At 37.9% G+C, this 20,505-nt stretch overlaps 2 protein-coding genes across 6 annotated transcripts in view; both read right to left on the reverse strand.

Annotated features, from left to right (window-relative positions):
* Positions 1–9,413, reverse strand: part of LOC137296002 (battenin-like) — a 39,062-nt gene extending 29,649 nt beyond the window's left edge. The window contains exon 1 of one of the 2 annotated variants that reach the window (XM_067827624.1): positions 9,338–9,413. In XM_067827624.1, the coding sequence (XP_067683725.1) occupies positions 9,338–9,374 (37 nt within the window). In that variant the 5' untranslated portion in view covers positions 9,375–9,413. Of the gene's footprint in view, positions 1–4,726; positions 4,824–9,337 lie in introns of those variants that run through there. The other variant, XM_067827625.1, reaches the window with a different exon arrangement.
* A 5,808-nt stretch (positions 9,414–15,221) lies between these two features.
* The window catches only part of LOC137296113 (serine/threonine-protein kinase WNK3-like), a 41,773-nt gene continuing 36,489 nt past the window's right edge, over positions 15,222–20,505 (reverse strand). For all 4 annotated transcript variants that reach the window (XM_067827798.1, XM_067827797.1, XM_067827796.1 and 1 more), the window contains 2 exons: positions 19,776–19,861; positions 15,222–18,631 (listed from right to left, as the gene is read on the reverse strand). In XM_067827798.1, the coding sequence (XP_067683899.1) occupies positions 17,674–18,631; positions 19,776–19,861 (1,044 nt within the window). In that variant the 3' untranslated portion in view covers positions 15,222–17,673. The remainder of the gene's footprint in view (positions 18,632–19,775; positions 19,862–20,505) is intronic.

Here is a 20,505-nt window from a genome sequence, read left to right on the forward strand (position 1 = left end):
TCTGGTTACTGGGGATGAAACCTGGATTCATCACTGGGATCCCGAAACCAAACAAGAATCCATGCAGTGGAAGCACAAGCATTCTCCTGCACCCAAGAAGTTCAAAACACAACCTTCTGCTGGCAAGATCATGGCAACCGTTTTCTGGGATTCAAAGGGTGTGATTCTCATAGACTATAAACCACCTAAAACTACGATCACAGGGGCTTACTATGCTGACTTGTTGAAAAGATTGAGAGCGGCCATCAAAGAGAAGAGGCGTGGGAAGTTGACAGCTGGAGTCATGCTTCTCCACGACAATGCACCAGTCCACAAGAGCCGTGTTGCACAAGCTTCTCTTCAACAATGTGGCTTCGAACAACTAAACCATCCCCCATACAGTCCAGATCTGGCCCCCAGCGACTACTATCTGTTTCGCAATTTGAAATCTCACTTGCGTGGAACAAGATTTGCCAATGATGATGACCTCAAGGCAACAACAGAGGCGTGGCTGAGGGACCAATCTGAAGACTTCTATTTCAAGGGCATAGACAGTCTCAAAGACAAATGGGCAAAATGCATCGAGGTTCAAGGAGACTATATTGAAAAATAAAACCAATTTCACAACCATTGTGTTCTGTTTTATATCGAGTTCTATGAACATATTGACTTCCCCTCGTATTAGAACAGAATGGATGAAATATTCTCACAGTATCCTGATGCCATACATCACGTTATATAAATGATATTCACTGTGATTCATTATGTGAAAATGCAGAAAAACTGACGATTCAAATTATTGAAAACCAGTTTTTGCACCCCATGAAACTATGTATTAATACCTAGTGCACTAATTCTCACAAATTTCATGGGGCATGTCCACTTTCAGTTCCAGTTGCCCAATCCTGTTTTGGATGATAACACAGTTTATTAGTTAATAAGTTGATGACATCACAATGCCATGACATGCTGTACTACAAATCAAATGGTAGTACAGTGTTCCGAGATGTGTTATGATATGGATCTCGGGTCCAAGTGAGGGTACCAGTGAAATCCCTTATCTAACTGGCGTGCTGGTTTGCTTGGGGGAATTAACTCAGCAAAGAGTCCGAAGTCACAAGAAGCTAATTACAATTTTATTTACAAGAGATTGAATAACAAGGGTGGCCACAGAGAGTCGGTACAACCCTCTGGGCTGAGGGCTAGAGCTGACCTGTGTTGGGAGTCTAAACCCTACTGATGGACAAATGAAGTTGGAGACTATTTAACTACAATTTAAACAATACAAAGATTCTGATTTGCTGACTGATACAAAAATGGGTGTAACCTACAATAGCCAATGAAATACAGAATAAACAAAATGGGGTGTGTCCTACCATTACAACTTCAGTGACCAGACAGGGGGAGTACTTAATCTTTTAATCCTATTCTAAGTGGCATTAATCTTGTTGGCACATTTACTGGATGCTTGATTGCTTACTCTGGGCTGGATCTTTAACGACCCTTAACTGGTGTTTGTATAATGTTATTTTACTGTAGGTGATGGCATGTTTACCTCATCAAAGCAATTTATTAACCTGTCTGGACATAACCCTTGTCTTAGTGAATGGTTTGTCTTACAGTGGTGTTCTGATTACCTCAGACTAGGCTTTTAACCATGAAATTGTGTGGTCATAACTTATACCTTTTTCAATAGAACGTCTGTGAGATAAGCTTTACTACTTTTGAGAGGAGTCTTGTCTAAGCTATTACTGATACATGATGAAACTAATATTCTGTATTCATATTTTCCTAATATTTGAATGCTAATATATTGCTTGTACTGGTTACTAAAGGTTAATAAAGAATTTTGGTATGAATTATCATTTCATGATAGATGTATGTTTTTCAAATGAAGAAGATTTTGGATGATAAATAGAATCTTGCCTCGTGTCTACTGATATCAGTTATATCAATACTCCTTAAAAAATGTAAAAATATCCTCGGCAAGCCTCAGATATCTGTTACTTTATCAACTAGTGAGAAAATATGATATCAGTAGACACTAGGATGAGATTCTCCATTTATCGTATTAGCTGCCTAATGGTGAAACAACTTTCTACATTTACATTTCGGACCAGTGAATAACTGGTCTGTGTATTGGCATATTCATTGTATTGCAACATATGCGATTCATGTTTGGGTATTGTGACACATAATGCGATATATTGGGACCTTATGTGTTTGACAGTGAGTAACACTAATTGTCCACGTTTAATTTTCTATTTTCTACATTATAAGTCTCCAAACATATAAGTTATGATGTCTTTTATACAGGTGAAGTATCTATTCATTCTGAGAAGTAATTAGCAATCACTGTGTATTACGTTCAACTCTTGCATAAAATTTATCATCATTATGTACATAGCAGGTCAAGTTTTCAACTACTTTTACACTGTACCCTTCCCTCTGATTGTGATGTCACATGCATTGTGACGTCATGGCACACTTATGACATCATAGGGTCGATATCATATTATCAACAGTTTACTGTCAGTTCACCTGATGAAGGGATCGGAAATGACCCCCAAAACAATCTGTGTAAAAGAATATTTATCTATAAAAGATCTTGGTCATATAAGTTATGGTTCTGATAACAGAAATCTCTAAATTAGGTTGCATTGTTATAGATTCTATTTTCATACAATTGATTGTATTAGAGTATGCATTTTTTCACTCAGTAACGAAGGAAAATATCTGTTGTGAATGAAAGTCTTGCAGATTTTTAGCAAAACCCTAACGATAATCACAAAACATTCATATATGTTCTTTACCCAAGATACTGGTTGTGAGAAAAAATATTGCAATATGTATCACTGAAAAGCGTGTTGTGATATACCTGTATACCAGCAATACCGTGCAGTCCTAGTGAAGTACTAGTGGCTAGTAACTTTCAGGCATAACTTGCCCAAATGGCTGGCAAAATTTGGAAACTATTTCACTGGAAACACTGTCCCTGAGGTGTTAACTTGCAGCTGTGTGTTTATGCACAGCCTGTAAATATGTGAGTTATATAGGAACATCAATAAATCCATACACACTCATTGAAAATTTACATGTTTCTCTTTACTTATGTATGTGGTACAACGCAAGGGCTACCTTAAACAATAAGTCAACTGAAATTGATTGTTCTGCAGATACATCAAGTCAAATGTTGAAAGTTCAGTGCTCATACACAAAGTGGAACTCCTCTGGATGAACAAGATTATCTATAACATATGTTACATTTTTGGACTGCACTTCCATTATCTCAGCGCATAAATATTTTGAATGTAACTACTACAAGAGTTCCATCTTTTTCACATATTGATGTCTACAAACAGCAAAACTATTTACAATTAATTAAGTTATTTAATTAGTTGAGGCTATATGAATGATTATAGTCTGTCTTTCAAAACTTCAGTTTGTACTTAAAATATTTACAAATGTTGTTAAAACGTCAAATTCCCTCCTGTGAAGTCACCCCTCAAGTACAATTTTTCATCTGAGCTTTCATATGGTCTGGAGTCTTCTTCTCAGGTATATAAGGGGAGTTAACTCTTGTCTCTTATCTCCCATTAAACCTCAAGTTATAAGAAGCCTAGCAATTGTGTGAATATCATTTTTAACCTGGATATTTTGTTGTACTGAAATGTCATAATCACTGTCTTGTATGAAGAGGCCTTTGAAATGATAATGTCACTCTAGTTTAAACTGCCACTGTCATAATAATAATAATAATGAATTTATACAGCGCCTGCTTAAAAAAAAAAGTATTTGCTCAACGGCGCTGAAAGGTGAGAGTAAGAAAATCCTATGAGAGGGATAATGTGAATAGATGGGTTTTTAGGGCTTTTTTGAAAGAGTCTTTACAGTAAGTTGATTTCTCTGATGGTGATAGGAAGGCTCTTCTACAGTAATGGGGCTGCCACTGAGAAGGCTCTGTCACCCATTGTGGTTTTGGTGGATGGCTGGGAAAGAAGAAGGGAGTTGCTGGAGCGGTGTGCTCTGCTGGGAGCATGGAGAGTTACAAGGTTCTTCACATACTTGGGAAAGTCATCATCGTAGATGCAGCTGTGAGCGAAGAGGAGAAGCTTGAAGTTGATTCTGAAGGATATTGGGAGCCAGTGAAGTCGTTCAAGGATGGGAGTGATGCTGTAGTTATTCTAATATATGAATACAATTGTTAATCATACCCCAACTCTTTGTAGTTGGCTGGTTTCACACTAGGTTCTTTCATGGACTGTTTCCAGGTTAACTTTAAGTTTAACTTGGGAATAAACATAACATATACACTTTTGATTGTAGATCACATATGTGGCTCCAAGCGGATAAAGAGGATAATCTCAAATTGCATTATATCACGAACTATTACACAGCCAGACACACATACACAGAAAACATACAAGTATATAAAAGTATATGACCTGTACAGAATCATATTGTAGCAGAATGATTGTGATCCCTCGGTTAAGAGGTTCATGGAACACTATAAGGGATCACACAGAGGTAGAATGATTATGCTCCCTGGTTAAGTGGATCACTAAACCCTGTACAGGATCACATTGTGGTCTAATGGTCATGACCTCCAGGTTAAGTGATTCAGGGAACACTGTAAGGGATCACGCTGTGGTAGAATGATTGGCACCCCCAGGTTCTGGGGCTCAGTGAACCAGGAGCAGGATCTGACAACATGTATGTAATCAACAACACTTTAGTCAACACCTACCTGGAGTGTTCATCACTGTATTAAACATTAAACACAGCTGCAGTTACATTCCATAACACGAGACAGTGACACAGTGTGAGTTGCATGCTGCCACTATGACACCTGTTGTCATATGACATGGTAGGTGAAGCACTTGTTACAAGCAGCAGGTGAATAAACACATCTCCACTGGCATGAACAGTCATGTGACTAAACAGTCCACTGGGTCTGCCATACATTACTGGAAGAATTGCTTCCTGACATTCCATGCAAATAATATATGCTAAAATAATAGAACTCTCTCCAGCAATCAGATACCTTAATTGTACCGTTCACAGCTACTTATACACATGGCACTATAGAGATGTGTGACATACAGTGACAGCCAGATGTGTGACACACAGATGTATGACATATGGTGACACATGTGTGATATACAGATGTGTGACATACAGATGTGTGACATACACTGACAGATGTGTGATATACAGATGTATAACATACAGTGACAGACAGATGAGTCACATGTAGTGACATAATAGATATGCAAGATACAATGATATACAGATTTGTGACATACAGTGACGGAGAAATATGTGACATACAGTGTGGGGATGTGCACATGTGATATACAGTGACGGACAGATATTTGAAACACAGTGACAGGTATGTGACATACAGTGACGTACTGATGTTTGACATACTGTGGCAGACAGATGTGTGACAGAAAGATGTGTGACACACAGTGACATACAGATGGGTGACATACAGGGACATATAGATATGAGATACTGTGGCAGACAGATGTGTGACAGACAGATGGGTGACATACAGTGACATACAGATGGGTGACATACAGGGACAGACACATGGGTGACATACAGTGACATACAGATGGGTGACATACAGTGACATACAGATGGGTGACATACAGTGACATACAGATGGGTGACATGCAGTGACATACAGATGGGTGACATGCAGTGACATACAGATGGGTGACATGCAGTGACATACAGATGGGTGACATGCAGTGACATACAGATGGGTGACATACAGTGACATACAGATGGGTGACATGCAGTGACATACAGATGGGTGACATGCAGTGACATACAGATGGGTGACATGCAGTGACAAACAGATGGGTGACATACAGTGACATACAGATGGGTGACATACAGTGACATACAGATGGGTGACATACAGTGACATACAGATGGCTGACATACAGTGACATACAGATGGCTGACATACAGTGACATACAGATGGGTGACATGCAGTGACATACAGATGGGTGACATACAGGGACAGACACATGGGTGACATGCAGTGACATACAGATGGGTGACATACAGTGACATACAGATGGGTGACATACAGTGACATACAGATGGGTGACATACAGTGACAGATGCCTGACATACAAGGACATATAGATATGAGATACTGTGGCAGACAGATGTGTGACAGAAAGATGTGTGAAATACAGTGACATACAGATGGGTGACATACAGTGACATACAGATGGGTGACATACAGTGACAGATGCCTGACATACAAGGACATATAGATATGAGATACTGTGGCAGACAGATGTGTGACAGAAAGATGTGTGAAATACAGTGACATACAGATTGGTGACATACAGGGACAGACACATGGGTGACATACAGTGACATACAGATGGGTGACATACAGGGACATACAGTGACATACAGATGGGTGACATACAGGGACATACAGATGGGTGACATACAGGGACAGACACATGGGTGACATACAGTGACATACAGATGGGTGACATACAGTGACAGATGCCTGACATACAAGGACATATAGATATGAGATACTGTGGCAGACAGATGTGTGACAGAAAGATGTGTGAAATACAGTGACATACAGATGGGTGACATACAGGGACAGACACATGGGTGACATACAGTGACATACAGATGGGTGACATACAGGGACATACAGATGGGTGACATACAGTGACAGATGCCTGACATACAAGGACATATAGATATGAGATACTGTGGCAGACAGATGTGTGACAGAAAGATGTGTGAAATACAGTGACATACAGATGGGTGACATACAGGGACAGACACATGGGTGACATACAGTGACATACAGATGGGTGACATACAGTGACATACACATGGGTGACATACACTGACAGATGCCTGACATACAGGGACATATAGATATGAGACATACAGTGACAGATGTGTGATATACAGAAGTGTGACATACAATGACTTACAGATATGTGACATACAGTAACAGATATGTGATATACTGTGACAGACAGATGTGTGACATACAGTGACAGATGTGTGGCATACACTGACAAACAGATGTGTGATATACAGTGACAGACAGAAATGTGACATACAGTGACAGATGTATGATGTACTTACAGATATGTGACATACAGTGACAGACAGATGGGTGACATACAGTAACAGATGTGTGGCATACACTGACAGATGCCTGACATACAGGGACATATAGATATGAGACATACAGTGACAGATGTGTGATATACAGAAGTGTGACATACAATGACTTACAGATATGTGACATACAGTAACAGATATGTGATATACTGTGACAGACAGATGTGTGACATACAGTGACAGATGTGTGGCATACACTGACAAACAGATGTGTGATATACAGTGACAGACAGAAATGTGACATACAGTGACAGATGTGTGATGTACTTACAGATATGTGACATATAGTGACAGACAGATGTGAGACATACAGTTACAGACAGATGGGTGACATTCAGTGACAGGCATGTGTGGCATATACTGACAGACAGATGTGAGACATACAGTTACAGACAGATGGGTGACATTCAGTGACAGGCATGTGTGGCATATACTGACAGACAGATGTGAGACATACAGTTACAAACAGATGGGTGACATTCAGTGACAGGCATGTGTGGCATACACTGACAGACAGATGTGAGACATACAGTTACAGACAGATGGGTGACATTCAGTGACAGGCATGTGTGGCATACACTGACAGACAGATGTGAGACATACAGTTACAGACAGATGGGTGACATTCAGTGACAGGCATGTGTGGCATACACTCACAGGCAGATGTGGGATGTACAGTGACAGACAGAGGGGTGTTAACAATGAAACAATTAAATTTAAAATATATCTTGCAGCAGTCACTGAAAGCAGATTTTGAGAATAAAAGAACAAATAAGACAACTGTATACCTTCTTAAACCTTACCCTAAATCTAATCCTAAACCTGATCCTTACCAAAGATATATCTCTGATGTTTACCAAGATTTCAAAGGAACCTGCAGAAAATCGTGTTGAAAACAAACCCTCAAATGGCCTGCTCCAATACAATCCATATCATAGTTATAAATAATTGCTAGAAAGGTAATAAATACTTCTTCACACCTGTCATCTCTGATTACAGTCTTTTCCTGAGGCCATATCGATGGCTGGTGTTAATTTCTTTCCCTGACATATTCCATCTTGTTCAGTATGCCTGTGTTATTGCTTTAAGTGTACATCTTGTGTGATGATATTAGCGGAATATAAGACACTAACATTATTACTTTTAGCTGTCACCAGGTTCATTGCCCTAAAATATTGTTACATTTAACAAATGTTTACTCTTGCATATGTCAAATTCAACATCTATATGTTTATATTTAGCTATATATTCAGTCCATCAAGTTCAAGCCGTCCGCAGTTACCCCCAATGAGATGTCGGAGATGATGCAAGTATGTTTTAAGTGGCCTGCATTATGGACAATTTGACCTCTCTTACATTTAGCCCTTAGTTAGGTTCTTTTTGTTTGGTACTATGTGATGCAGTATTTAGACTTGTGGAATGGTAACCGTGGCAACAACTACAGGAAATAGCTCGTGTTCAAGTGATCTCTGCTTGCTTCACGCAGCTGTGACTCACCTATTGTAGCTGTAGCATCATTTCTGTTCATATCGATCAAATTATTTTACAAATTCTGGTCACAGGTGGCAGCTTTATTGTGTCCTGAGGTTTTATTTACAATCATTATAATATTAATATCATTATAACAAACAATGCATGATTGATTACAATGATTGATTGTAACATTCTACATATTGCAAGCATAATGTCTTGAAATATTTGTATCTAGGAGTATTGTAGCCAAGGATGATTTCGATCTACCTTTGTAAGAGTACAAACTAACGTACTCTCAAAGTATACTGTATTATCTGTGGTCTGAGAACACAAACATTATACTATAATATTATGTGTCTCTATGTGACATGCAGTGAATTATGTGACCGTGAGTTACTGTATATACGTTTTAATGTCAAACACAGATTATGGTAAGAGTTCCGTTCGTACCCCTCACCTGCATCAAAAATCAAAATACAAACTGACATGAATAGCTCACCCTAAATATACATTCATGATTCAATCAGTGAACGAGAACAGGTATCTGTGAAAACAGCCAGTCGATTCGGTGAACTTATTTCAGAGTTGAAATATTCCCTTTAAACTAATGAGGTGGGGAGCGCAAATGGGTAGATTGCAGACTAATCAACAATGGTTTCATATATTGTTATAAACAATTATATGTGAACTTACAGTCCCTGTACTTGAACACTTTATCCATGGATGGCATGATGTTTACGGAACTGTCTACAATAACGGGAGACAACTCTCAGTCACTGTTGTTTGCATTCCAGTAAAAACTCGAGAAGGATAGTTGTACGGAGTACGTTCCTATTTATGTTTTGGTAGTGCACCGCTCTTTGTTTCTAAACAGACATGTGTGACAAATAAACGTATTTCGACTGTACTAGTGTGTACCCGCACAAATTACTTCCAAACAATGTATATATGAGAATTTCATATTTTGTAATCATTTTGTTTGATTATCAGCAATTTCAGATTTTTTTCTGCATTTGCAATACACGTACGTATTTTCGACGATTCACCTAAATGTTATGTAACATAGCCATATGCTAAGCAATAATATATACGTGTATGCTATACAATGTACCTGTATCAACTATCTTTCCAAGTATGTGGAAAGAAGCACATGTAATGCCCTTATTTAAAAAGGGCGACCGCTCAATGGTCTCTAACTATCGACCTATATCCTTGATCAGTTGTGTGGGCAAGGTGTTTGAGAGAGTGATGTTCAAACATCTGTACAACTATTTTCATGTAAATCAATTATTATATAAGTACCAATCAGGATTTCAGTCTGGTCATTCAACTGTCCATCAATTAATCGAAATTTATGACCAAATATGTGAGGCCTTAGATGATAAAAACACTATTGTATGGTTTTTTGTGATGTCTCTAAAGCTTTTGATCGTGTGTGGCATAAAAGTTTATTGTTGAAATTAGAAAAGTACGGAATTCATGGTTCATTGTTAAATTGACTAGCTGATTACATAAGTAATCGTTCACAAAGCGTCTTTATAAATGGAGCCCTATCCAAGCCGAGATATTTACAAGCTGGTGTCCCACAAGGGTCAGTCCTCGGTCCTTTCTTATTTCTTGTTTATGTCAATGATATTGCTGATGACTTAGACTACTTGACACGATTATTTGCTGATGATTCGTCTCTAGGTTTATCTTCTCATGATCATCTATTCATTGAAAGAGAACTGAATTCAAACTTGGAAAGACTGCGGGCTTGGTCAAAGCGGTGGCTTATAACATATAACCCTGATAAAACTGAGGCAATTATTTTCACCTTACATACGAATATTGAGGCACTCAATCTCTACTTTAACGGGGTTCGGGTCAAAACCGTTGACACTCATAAACATTTGGGATTAACGTTTTCAAAAGATTGTAAATGGTCTGACCACATTGATAATATTGTAAAAACAACTTCAAAAATGATTTCTTCTCTACGTAAACTCAAATTATTATTATTACCGCGCTGTGTATTGAATAGAATTTATGTAATGTTCATAAGACCCCATTTCGAATATGCGTGTGAGGTATGGGATGGGTGTGCTCAATACCAAGCAAATAGATTAGAACAACTGCAATTAGAAGCAGCAAGAATTGTAACAGGTTTACCCAAATATACACATCATGAACATCTGTATTATGAAACTGGTTGGGAATCTTTAGCAGAGCGTAGGAGAAAGCGAAAACTTTGTCTTTTCTACAAAATACAGCATAATATGGCACCATCGTACCTTAATGATCTTGTTCCTGGGAAGGCAGCCTCAAAACGTAGCTATAATCTTGGTAACTCTAACGATATCTCGCTTCCCTTCTCCCGTTTGAAGTTTTCTTATAATTCGTATTTTCCATCCACAATTAGAATGTGGAATGAATTTCCAGTTGAAGTTAGAAAAAGCGTGTCACTGAATTCTTTTAAATCAAATATTGTTGTAACACAAAACACAGCTCCCAAATACTTTGATTTTGGACCGAGAATCACTAATATCACCCTTACAAAACTACGTTACAAGTGTAGTCAACTGAATTACGATCTATTCCGTGCTGGCATAATAGATAACCCTAAATGTTCTTGTGGATATATTTGTGAAAACTCTTATCATTACCTATTTGACTGTCAACTATATACTCAACAGAGATCTGCCATGATGGCTAATTTACGCAGTGTTACCAATGTTACTATAAACTCTGATTTACTGTTACGTGGCAATGCAGATCTTACTGATCATGCAAATCAAAACATACTTAAAATTGTTCAAACATACATTTGTCAATCAAAAAGATTTTCTTAATTATTGCAATTGCCCCAATCTTTCACATCTTTCTGTTCTTGTCTGTCCATCTTGTATAATGAATGTAAATAATATTATGTAAATACTACGGAGAATGTGTTCTAAGTTGTATAACTTGTACCCAATCCTTTTCTCAAATGTTTAAAACTAAAAAAAACCCTATCTGCTAGATCCAAGTGAATGCACTGCAGTAGTTGCTGTTCGGGTATGTTTACAGAGACATTGTGTTTTTATAATACTTCTCATGTCTAGTGTCTAGTCAACCAGTGTGCAAACGATTATTTCATACGTGCCATGCAGGTAGAGACTATTACCAGACACTGATCCAGTGTTCTGCATACTTTAATTGACTGAAAATCTTGATGTCGGTAGGGGTTGTAGGTTTGACTTTCTGTCCGCCCTTTTGACTTTGTCAATGTTGGCCCTTTTGTCTTCTGGCCCTTTTGATCTGTTCTCGTCGGTCGCACATTATAACATATGACTTCTGATAGTCACGACACTTTCTGATATATTAATCAAATAATTAGCAGTCAGTTATTGCTCATATCTCCCACGTATCAACGTGCACTCAGGAATATTTCCTTTCTTATTACACGTGGTGTACACACGGTTAGTGTCGCATTTTCCTATTTAATAAGAATTTTGCTACAGTCAGATTGTGTAGAAAAGGCAAGTGAAGTACAAAACAGCCCGGCAATGAAAACACCAGAAACAGAAGACTTCCTTCACGTAAAACGCGCTCTGCTGATCACAGTTGGTGGCTTCAAAATATCTTTTGGAACAATGCAGTTGACGAAAGCCGACTTGGTAGTGTTCATTTGAAGCTGACAGTTTGTCCTTTAGTACCCATGAAGGTGAGGTCACCCACTACCGTCAATACGTATAAAATACCATAAAGGCGAGGTCACCCACTACCGTCAATACGTATACAATACCATAAAGGCGAGGTCACCCACCACAGTCAATACGTTTATATAATACGATTTCAAGGCATCCGCGCAAAATTCCAACTACACGCACGCACGCACACACACCAAAAAACAAAAAAAAAAGGAGTAATATTCGAGCTGTGTCATCATTCGGCCTATCTACATGCGTCTGTGTCTTCGCCAGCATTGACCTACATGCAGGAAAGCTGTCTGAGAAAGATTTAGTAGAACTGTCACGGCAAATTATTAACCGTAACAAAGACCTGAGGAGTGATAACAAAATTTTGATTCCTGCATGCAGAAGAGTCGGTAGTATTCAACGGTAGAGGACAAGGGTAGTATCCCATTAATGATATCAGTTAACATATTTAACCATTTACTCTTTATTTGAAAATGGTTATACAGGTGGACATTTAGGCTGCCATACAGACCCTGAGACAAATATATCCAATAGACCCCTTGCATGTTTAGATCACCTTTTTCAGGAAGAAAATATCCTTTTTTATTATTATCCTGATTATTAATTAACATTTTTTCTGTAAAATGCCTTCATTTCAGAGTCTACATGTTAGTTTAATGGACTGTCTGTTTCTTTTAGAAACGTATCAGTATTAAAGAAAAGAATGTTTTAAAATGTGTAAACACTTCCTTCTCTATTTACAGACATGCGTGGAGAGTCAAGCAAGATACAGGGCAGTGAACGTGGACTTCATATTTATTTATTTTTTTTCTATATTTAATTTGTTCGATACAATGCATGTATATGCCATTTTTCATTTACATTTCCAAATGACCTGGAAGGTCATGGTCTACGACTCAGTTCCGGTGTGGGACGTCGTCCCTGGTGCTAACATGACAATCATTTGTTCAAACAAAACATGTTGCAGATCCATTAAAGAATAATAAAAAGTTCTAATTCTAGTTTAAAAAACTTGGCTATATATTTGTCAATTCAAACTGAGAAAAAAATACTCTTTAATTGTTTATTTGTATGTATAGTGAAAAACAAAAGTTGTGCGTTTTACCATTTTTTATGTAAGTTTTGTCTTTTCTGTGTATTGACACAGTAGTGAGTACAGTGATGCATTTAATATTGTAATTGTATTAAAGCCAAGTGTGTTGGCTTTCATATGATATACAATATGTTAACCTTTCTTTTTATTTCATATTTAAAAAATGAAAATTTCCAGTGGTGGGGTAGTGGGTGAAAAAACTACTGAGTCATGACTTTAGCGCCCTCTAGTGAAAAATTGGTCAAGTTTTGACTCGTAAGACTGACATATTCTGAAAATTCAGACATTTTTCCATAGGAACCAATGTTCAAACCTTTTGGACGTCTCAGGTAAATAAGGCCTTATCTCTTGGACTATAAGTATATCTGGATCATTAGACTTTGGTGTAATTGTAATTTTAATGGATGTGTCTGAAATGTAGGCAGATACTTTTTGAATGTATATCTGTTCATGAATAAGACCGGAAATATGTAGCTTACTTTTCATTTCATTCGTATAGATCATATGATGACTATTGAAGCACACATAAAATCCACCAAAAAATAACGCTAAGAAGCCATGCTCCAGTTTGCAACTACTTAAAGAACTGAAATATTTTAATTGTTAGCAATAATGTATATAAAAACATACATAAATCTTGACATTAGAAGTTTTCTTTCTTTGAAGAAGAAATGCCACAAACAGATTCAAAGCACGATTGGTTGGATAAATTTTGCCTCAAGCTTAAATGATTTCGTAAGTCACTCAGATGAATCCCTCATCAAAGTGTTATGGTTAGTTTTATGGGTGTACCCACCGATGGTCATCACATTTGCTTTGAAGGCTAAGAACGAATCACTTTCAGTTTTGTTTTTTCGTGTCATCTGTTTTAGGCTGAAAAGTTCAAGCGCCAGTTCTTGAAATATCTATGAAGAAACTAACCAGCTTCCTGCTTTTTTTGCATGGGCCAACAGATACCGAAGGTACGTTTATGTATTCAGAAATGTACATAATTGTGTCAGTACCCTCAGTCATTATCTCTCAACCCAAAGCAAAATAGGTTCATGTAATTCCCGTTTGCCAAGTTCACAATGGTACTGCGCTTAACAACCACCATAGCAGCTGACCACGCCCCTTGTCTCAATTGAGCGGTCCAAGAGAGACAATTCTAAATATGTTCGCTCAAGAAAAGCTTTCGTATGCATGCTTTTGAACAGCTGACACGACACTATGCATCGCGAAGTATTAATCAATGTGTGTGTTGGTTCGCATATAATACAATCAAATGCATCGCATACAATAGTATGATAGTTCGGATCAACAAAATGCTGTGGAATCTTTCAAGGGCAGGTTTCGGTTTCCTCTCAATTCGGAAGATGGTGTAAGAAATGTACCTGGGTACTCGTACAAACAACAGCCCCCTTAAGCCTCAGTTTGAAAGTGACATAATGTGATTACATTGATCAACTGATGCCTTTCTGTCTGTCTCTGTGTACGTGCGTGCGTGCGTGCGTGCGTTGTAATGCTTATTTTGGCAACATTACAGCAGACACCAAGAACAAGTTTCATCATTTTGTACTCATTTAGGTAACAGAACATGTGCTGTTGACAGCACAAGTTATATCTCTAAAATAAGTTTACTAGTCTTGTCATGTTAATATTATGTGGATGCGAGTACTCTTGGTCATACACAAGACAATCATATCGCCAGTTCCAGCTTCCTTTCTGTGACATCCTTCTACAGTACTCTCTAAAGATAGTAGAGAGTAGCATCAATCAAAATGCTTGTAGGGGGCACTTCTCTGATTAAGTACAAACACAGTGGTGATGTTGTTGGAACAATTTCATTGTTTTTACTGCAAAAGCTTCTTATTTGCATTGTTTCTGAGATAAATCCAAAAATAGAACATTAAAAGGCCAGCAACCAACATTACAATCTCTTCTTTCTTCTGCATGTGGATTATCACAATGTTAATTACCTTAAGTGCAAGACAGGCAGGGCTTAGGGTGCATTTAGATGCAATCAAACTCATCATCAACAAGGAAACACATTAAATCGGGAACTAAATAAGGAGGAATATGTCAGACCAACTTTCTTTGTAGTCTTGCCTTTCAATACCATTTGTAATTCCCTTCATTGCACAGTCACCAGTGTATTGGATACAGCAAACCTCATTTGACACTTTGGAAACCTGTTAGGACTTTGTTAAAATTAGAAGAGCTATATTTTGCCAGCCAATAAACACAGTATTATGAAACATGCATTGATAAGAAAAAAAATAATCATACATATCACTGAGATAAAATGAAACAAAATTGGTATTTCTTACTCAACTAAAGTAAACTTTTTTTCAAAATTAACATTTCACGAGGTAACATAAGAAATTTAGAATGAAGTAACTAAAAGTCACCCATTTCCATCATACCAGGATCTGCATGAACATTCATATTCCACAATTAATTATTACTTAGAAAGCTGGATGTACACATGCTTTGATAACAGATCTGATTATTTCTTGATATTTATGACAGTGAGAATCCAAGGTATTTCTGAAGATGCATACACATTATATAATAGTGAGTTCACATTCACCAGAATTTTGTCTACAAGGAGTATCCAAAGTATTATCATGCAATTTTCCAAAATAAACAAGAAATAACAAGAAACTATTATCATGATGTGTAATCCCTCAAAAAAATCAATCACTCTTTGACTTGCAATCTCAGTGTGCCATATTCATAACCATCACTATCATAAAAATATCCATCAATCTTATAAGATCAATATAAGCAATTTATTCTATAGTCATACAATACATTTTATCATGTCAGATAAGAATTTAGCAAGAAGTATTGATTGTGTCTTAAAATCTGAGGTCTCAAAACTGATATAACACAAACCTGGCAAAAATAACATGCTACCCTGGTAAATAATTTGATCCAAAATGCTCATATTAGATGAAGACAAAACAAAAGACCTGCCGCATACATAATTATAAGATACATCTTAAAATAAAGAAACATAACTTTTGTCAGAATATATACTATAGATGCATGAAGATATCTTAGCACTATCTGTGGCAAATTGTCAACAAGAGTTGTATTGCAGCTTGACTCTGGCATAGATTACAAGTACTTATGAGCAAAATTTCCATCAACAGCGCATTCGAAACATCAATCAAGATATTTGCATTCACATGGCAACTAGAATGAACTTCAGATCAATGTACAGAAGAGGTAATCACAAATTGTTCAGTTTCCAGTGAACAGACTCAATGAAATTTTCTTTTGCTACTTCACTTGCACATGGACATGTGTACCTCAGATCAACGTACAGGAAAATTAATCACAGATTGCAAGGCACAGCTACAAACTACACAATGCTGAGCACTTTTTTTTTCAATTCTGCCATAATAAATACTACAAAACACTGTCAAGGTATCAACTCTTTAGCAGTAGAGTTGGAAGAGATGACAAAATTATATGCCATATGATGTGAGTAGTTAATTTGCTAAGGTGTATCAGCATAACATTCTTCATGTCACAGGAATTAGTTAAAATCACTGGTAAGTTTACAGCAAGATTCAGCATCGCAGTGCTCTTGATTTTTAAGCCTGTAATACTGTTGTTCATAAGAAGAGAACTGGAACTTGCAGAACTATTGCAAAAGGTAAAGTCATGTAACAGAGTAACAAACAGTGTCAATGCCACACCACTTGCAGGCTCAAGCAACAGGAGTAATGAGCAAAGGTCCCATGGAATATGCACAATGTTGGGACTGTACTCTATAGAATTCAGTACATATATTACAAAGTAACCCATTCTAGTCCAAGATATAGTGATGTCTATCCTTATGGATATTCCCCGAATCTTGTCCAAAAACATTTGGACTATCGCCTGCTAACCAGTGACCAAGGTAGGGATGCAGAGGTTTCCTAGGAAGACTAGATGTGAGTGATTGTTGTCCTACAGTGGTCAGGAGCCCATGTTTCCAAATGTCTCGGCCATTGCCTACTATAGGCCTGACTTAAGTACAGCTAGGCTAGATCCATCTATTTGCATACACAGACATTCGGTAATACTGGGAATGGGTTCAAGCAGCAATGCACTTTGCTGTGTTAAGGAACATGGCAGGCTGTAATAAACCTCCATCTACTTCAGTTTCACTCTCAAAATCTTCAAGGATTGATGAGCACAGCTAGATCATATACTTCCCTGGGATACTCAGAGACTGTTAAATTCTTCACACCTGTTATGAAAGACGTTTGGCATGTGGATTAGCCTTTGCTCGGTTGCTGATTGTTCAAAGCAGTATTGGATGAACTGCTTGATGTCTGAGGTGCCTGTGCCTGTTGTGCAGGCAGCTGTGATGATGGAAGCTGCTGTGGCTGCTGTGGCTGCTGTTGCTGAGACTGGACAGGGAAGGCATTCTGCATGGGAGCAAATGATCCATGTGCAGCAGCAGAGTTAACTGTTTGCGTCTGGGGGTTTGCCATCATTCCTGGGAATGAGCCTGGCAACTGAAATGGCTGAGATATTTGCTGAGCATTGGCACCTGGAATAAAGCCTTGATATTGAAAGGGGAAAAAATGTGGTAAGCCCTGGTGAAGATATGGATGCATCATCTGATGGTGAGTTTGTTGTCTCAGTATTTCTGGAATGGAAGTCGGCACGGAGGAAAGATCAACACTGGATTTCCGACTACTCTCATTTGAACCTTCACGGTTTTCACCACCCATTCTATCAGACATTTTTAGGTCTGAAGTCTCTGTGTGCAGCTTGGCCGCACTCCGCACACGATTAACATGCACAGAACTATCAACAGGCGCATTAGATGAGGCTTGTAAACTCAGAGAGTTGTCCCAAGGACACTCCTGCTCCTGTTTCAGTTCATTTAGGGATTTTTTGGTTTCAGGTTTGGCTGCAGAATGTGAGTTTGATCGACTGAAATCTGCATATCTTTTGAACAGATCCTCATCAAATGTACCTTTTGGCTTTTCTGTCTGCCCTTGACCACCTTGATCTACCTTTTGGGAAGTGGCAGTTGGAGCTACTGTCCGTGCTGACCCCATGGACAGCAATGCAGGCGACATTGTATGCACAGTCAGTGGACTCATCATTGGAGATGCCACAGTATGTGGCATCATACTAGACAAAGATATGCCTTTATTTTTCAGAAAATCCTCCATCTCCTTCTTGTGCTTCAGGTGCAGTTCTTCCATCTGCTTCTTCTGTCTGTAACAGATACATTATTTTAGAAATCTTTGAAAGTGGTACTTCAAATGTATTTGTACTTAATCTGTTGACAAAAATATCTTTCAACAATCTTATTTAAATATTACTAGAACAATCCCCTGCCGCATAATATCAAATCAAACTTAAAAGAAATGAAAGTGAAGGTCGTAGTTTAAGATGAAGTAAAATGTCAGCAAAAACATTACTCTCAAAGACTCTTGATATCTTACTGTACTGCAGTTGTTCAAACACAAAAATACTTTGAAGAGTCGCTTAGACCTTGACCAGTGTATGACACTCCTACAGAGCAAAGTCACCATGAATTTGAAAATTAACTGAAGGTCACCAAAATCGACAGGGTCCCGCATTTTCCCTAGATAAAGCTTGGTGTTGAATGTGAAGACAATACAGTGAACGGTTCTTGAGATATCTCGCTGACAAGCTTAAAATGCAACTTCACATGCTGAAATCTTCAAAGTGTCACCATGACCTTGAAAATCCTGTGAAGGTCACCTACCCTCGATAAAGCTTGGTGCTGAATATGATGAAAATTCAGTGAATGGTTCTTGAGATGTCTCACTGACAAGCTTAACATGCAGCTTACAAGCTGAAATTTCCAAAGTGTTGCTGTGATCACCAAAATCGACTGGGCCGTGCACCTTCCCTAGATAAAGCTTCGTGTTGAATATGAAGAAAGTCCAGTGAACGGTTCCTGAGATATCTCGCTTACAAGGTAATATGCTAAAGTCCGATTGTAACCTTGAAATAAAGGTCAAGGTCACCAAACCTGAGAGACCTTTGTTTTACAGTGATAAACCTAGATACCAAAAATGAAAAGAATCTAGTCAACGGTTCTTAAGATATTCCAATCTGTACGTATGGACGGCGCCTAATACTAATCCCCCACTTCACACGCGGCGGGGGATACTTAAAAGTGTCACAACATACAATCTTGCGATTCAATAAATAGCATCATAATGTTGAAATGTAGTCATCAGTCTCATGAAGGAAGATTGACTTTATTTCATTCCACAGATTTCACTGTTAAGAGTGTAGAAAAGGGTAGGTTACTAAGACAAAGTGCAAAACTCGCGTTTAACAGGTACACAAAAACTCTGGTTACACGTTTGCATTGGAGTCTTACCTCAGAATCATATTATTGTACTCTGGATCATGATGTAGAACATACATATCTTTTTTGGCTTCCTTCCCTTCTTGAGAGGCCACAGACTGTTAATAAAGAGAGTTCCTTGTAAACTGACAATGCACAATTGCAAACATAACATAGCATTACTGATTAAGGTAAGAAGAGCTAAATGAATACATAAACAAGTGCACAAAAAAGACAATCCAAATACTCTTAAAAAAATACATTTGCAAAAACAGCAAATTACCCACATTCAAATATCTTTCTGTTCCTTCACCTTCACATTTCCTTCATTTTGGATAATGCAGAAATTCACTGTATTTCACAGGCCAGCTCTCTCCCACCTTTATCTTGATACTACTGGTAATGATTACTACCTATGGCCAAGTGAATCAGAATTTTCTGATGCAAACATGTTGCTGCCAAATTCCGCAGAATATTCTCATTCAAAGATAACAATTCAGTAACAACATGCTCCTTGACAACAGCTTACAAAATCAAATCAAGAGATTCAATGATAACTTTATCAAATGTTAATGCAAAATAAGCAAATTTAGGGATACTGAACTACATACAGTAACTTTCAGGAATTTTGTTTACATAGGACATACATTGTTAGTGTAACTAATGGTGTTTCTGTATGGTTGACAAAAACTTGTACTCCCTTACCTTCTTCCTCTTAGTGCCCATCTTAGAAAGACGTGGCTCATTTTTGACGACCATGGGA

The sequence above is a fragment of the Haliotis asinina genome, chromosome 9 (assembly GCF_037392515.1).
Source record: "Haliotis asinina isolate JCU_RB_2024 chromosome 9, JCU_Hal_asi_v2, whole genome shotgun sequence".
Lineage (NCBI taxonomy): Eukaryota > Metazoa > Mollusca > Gastropoda > Lepetellida > Haliotidae > Haliotis > Haliotis asinina.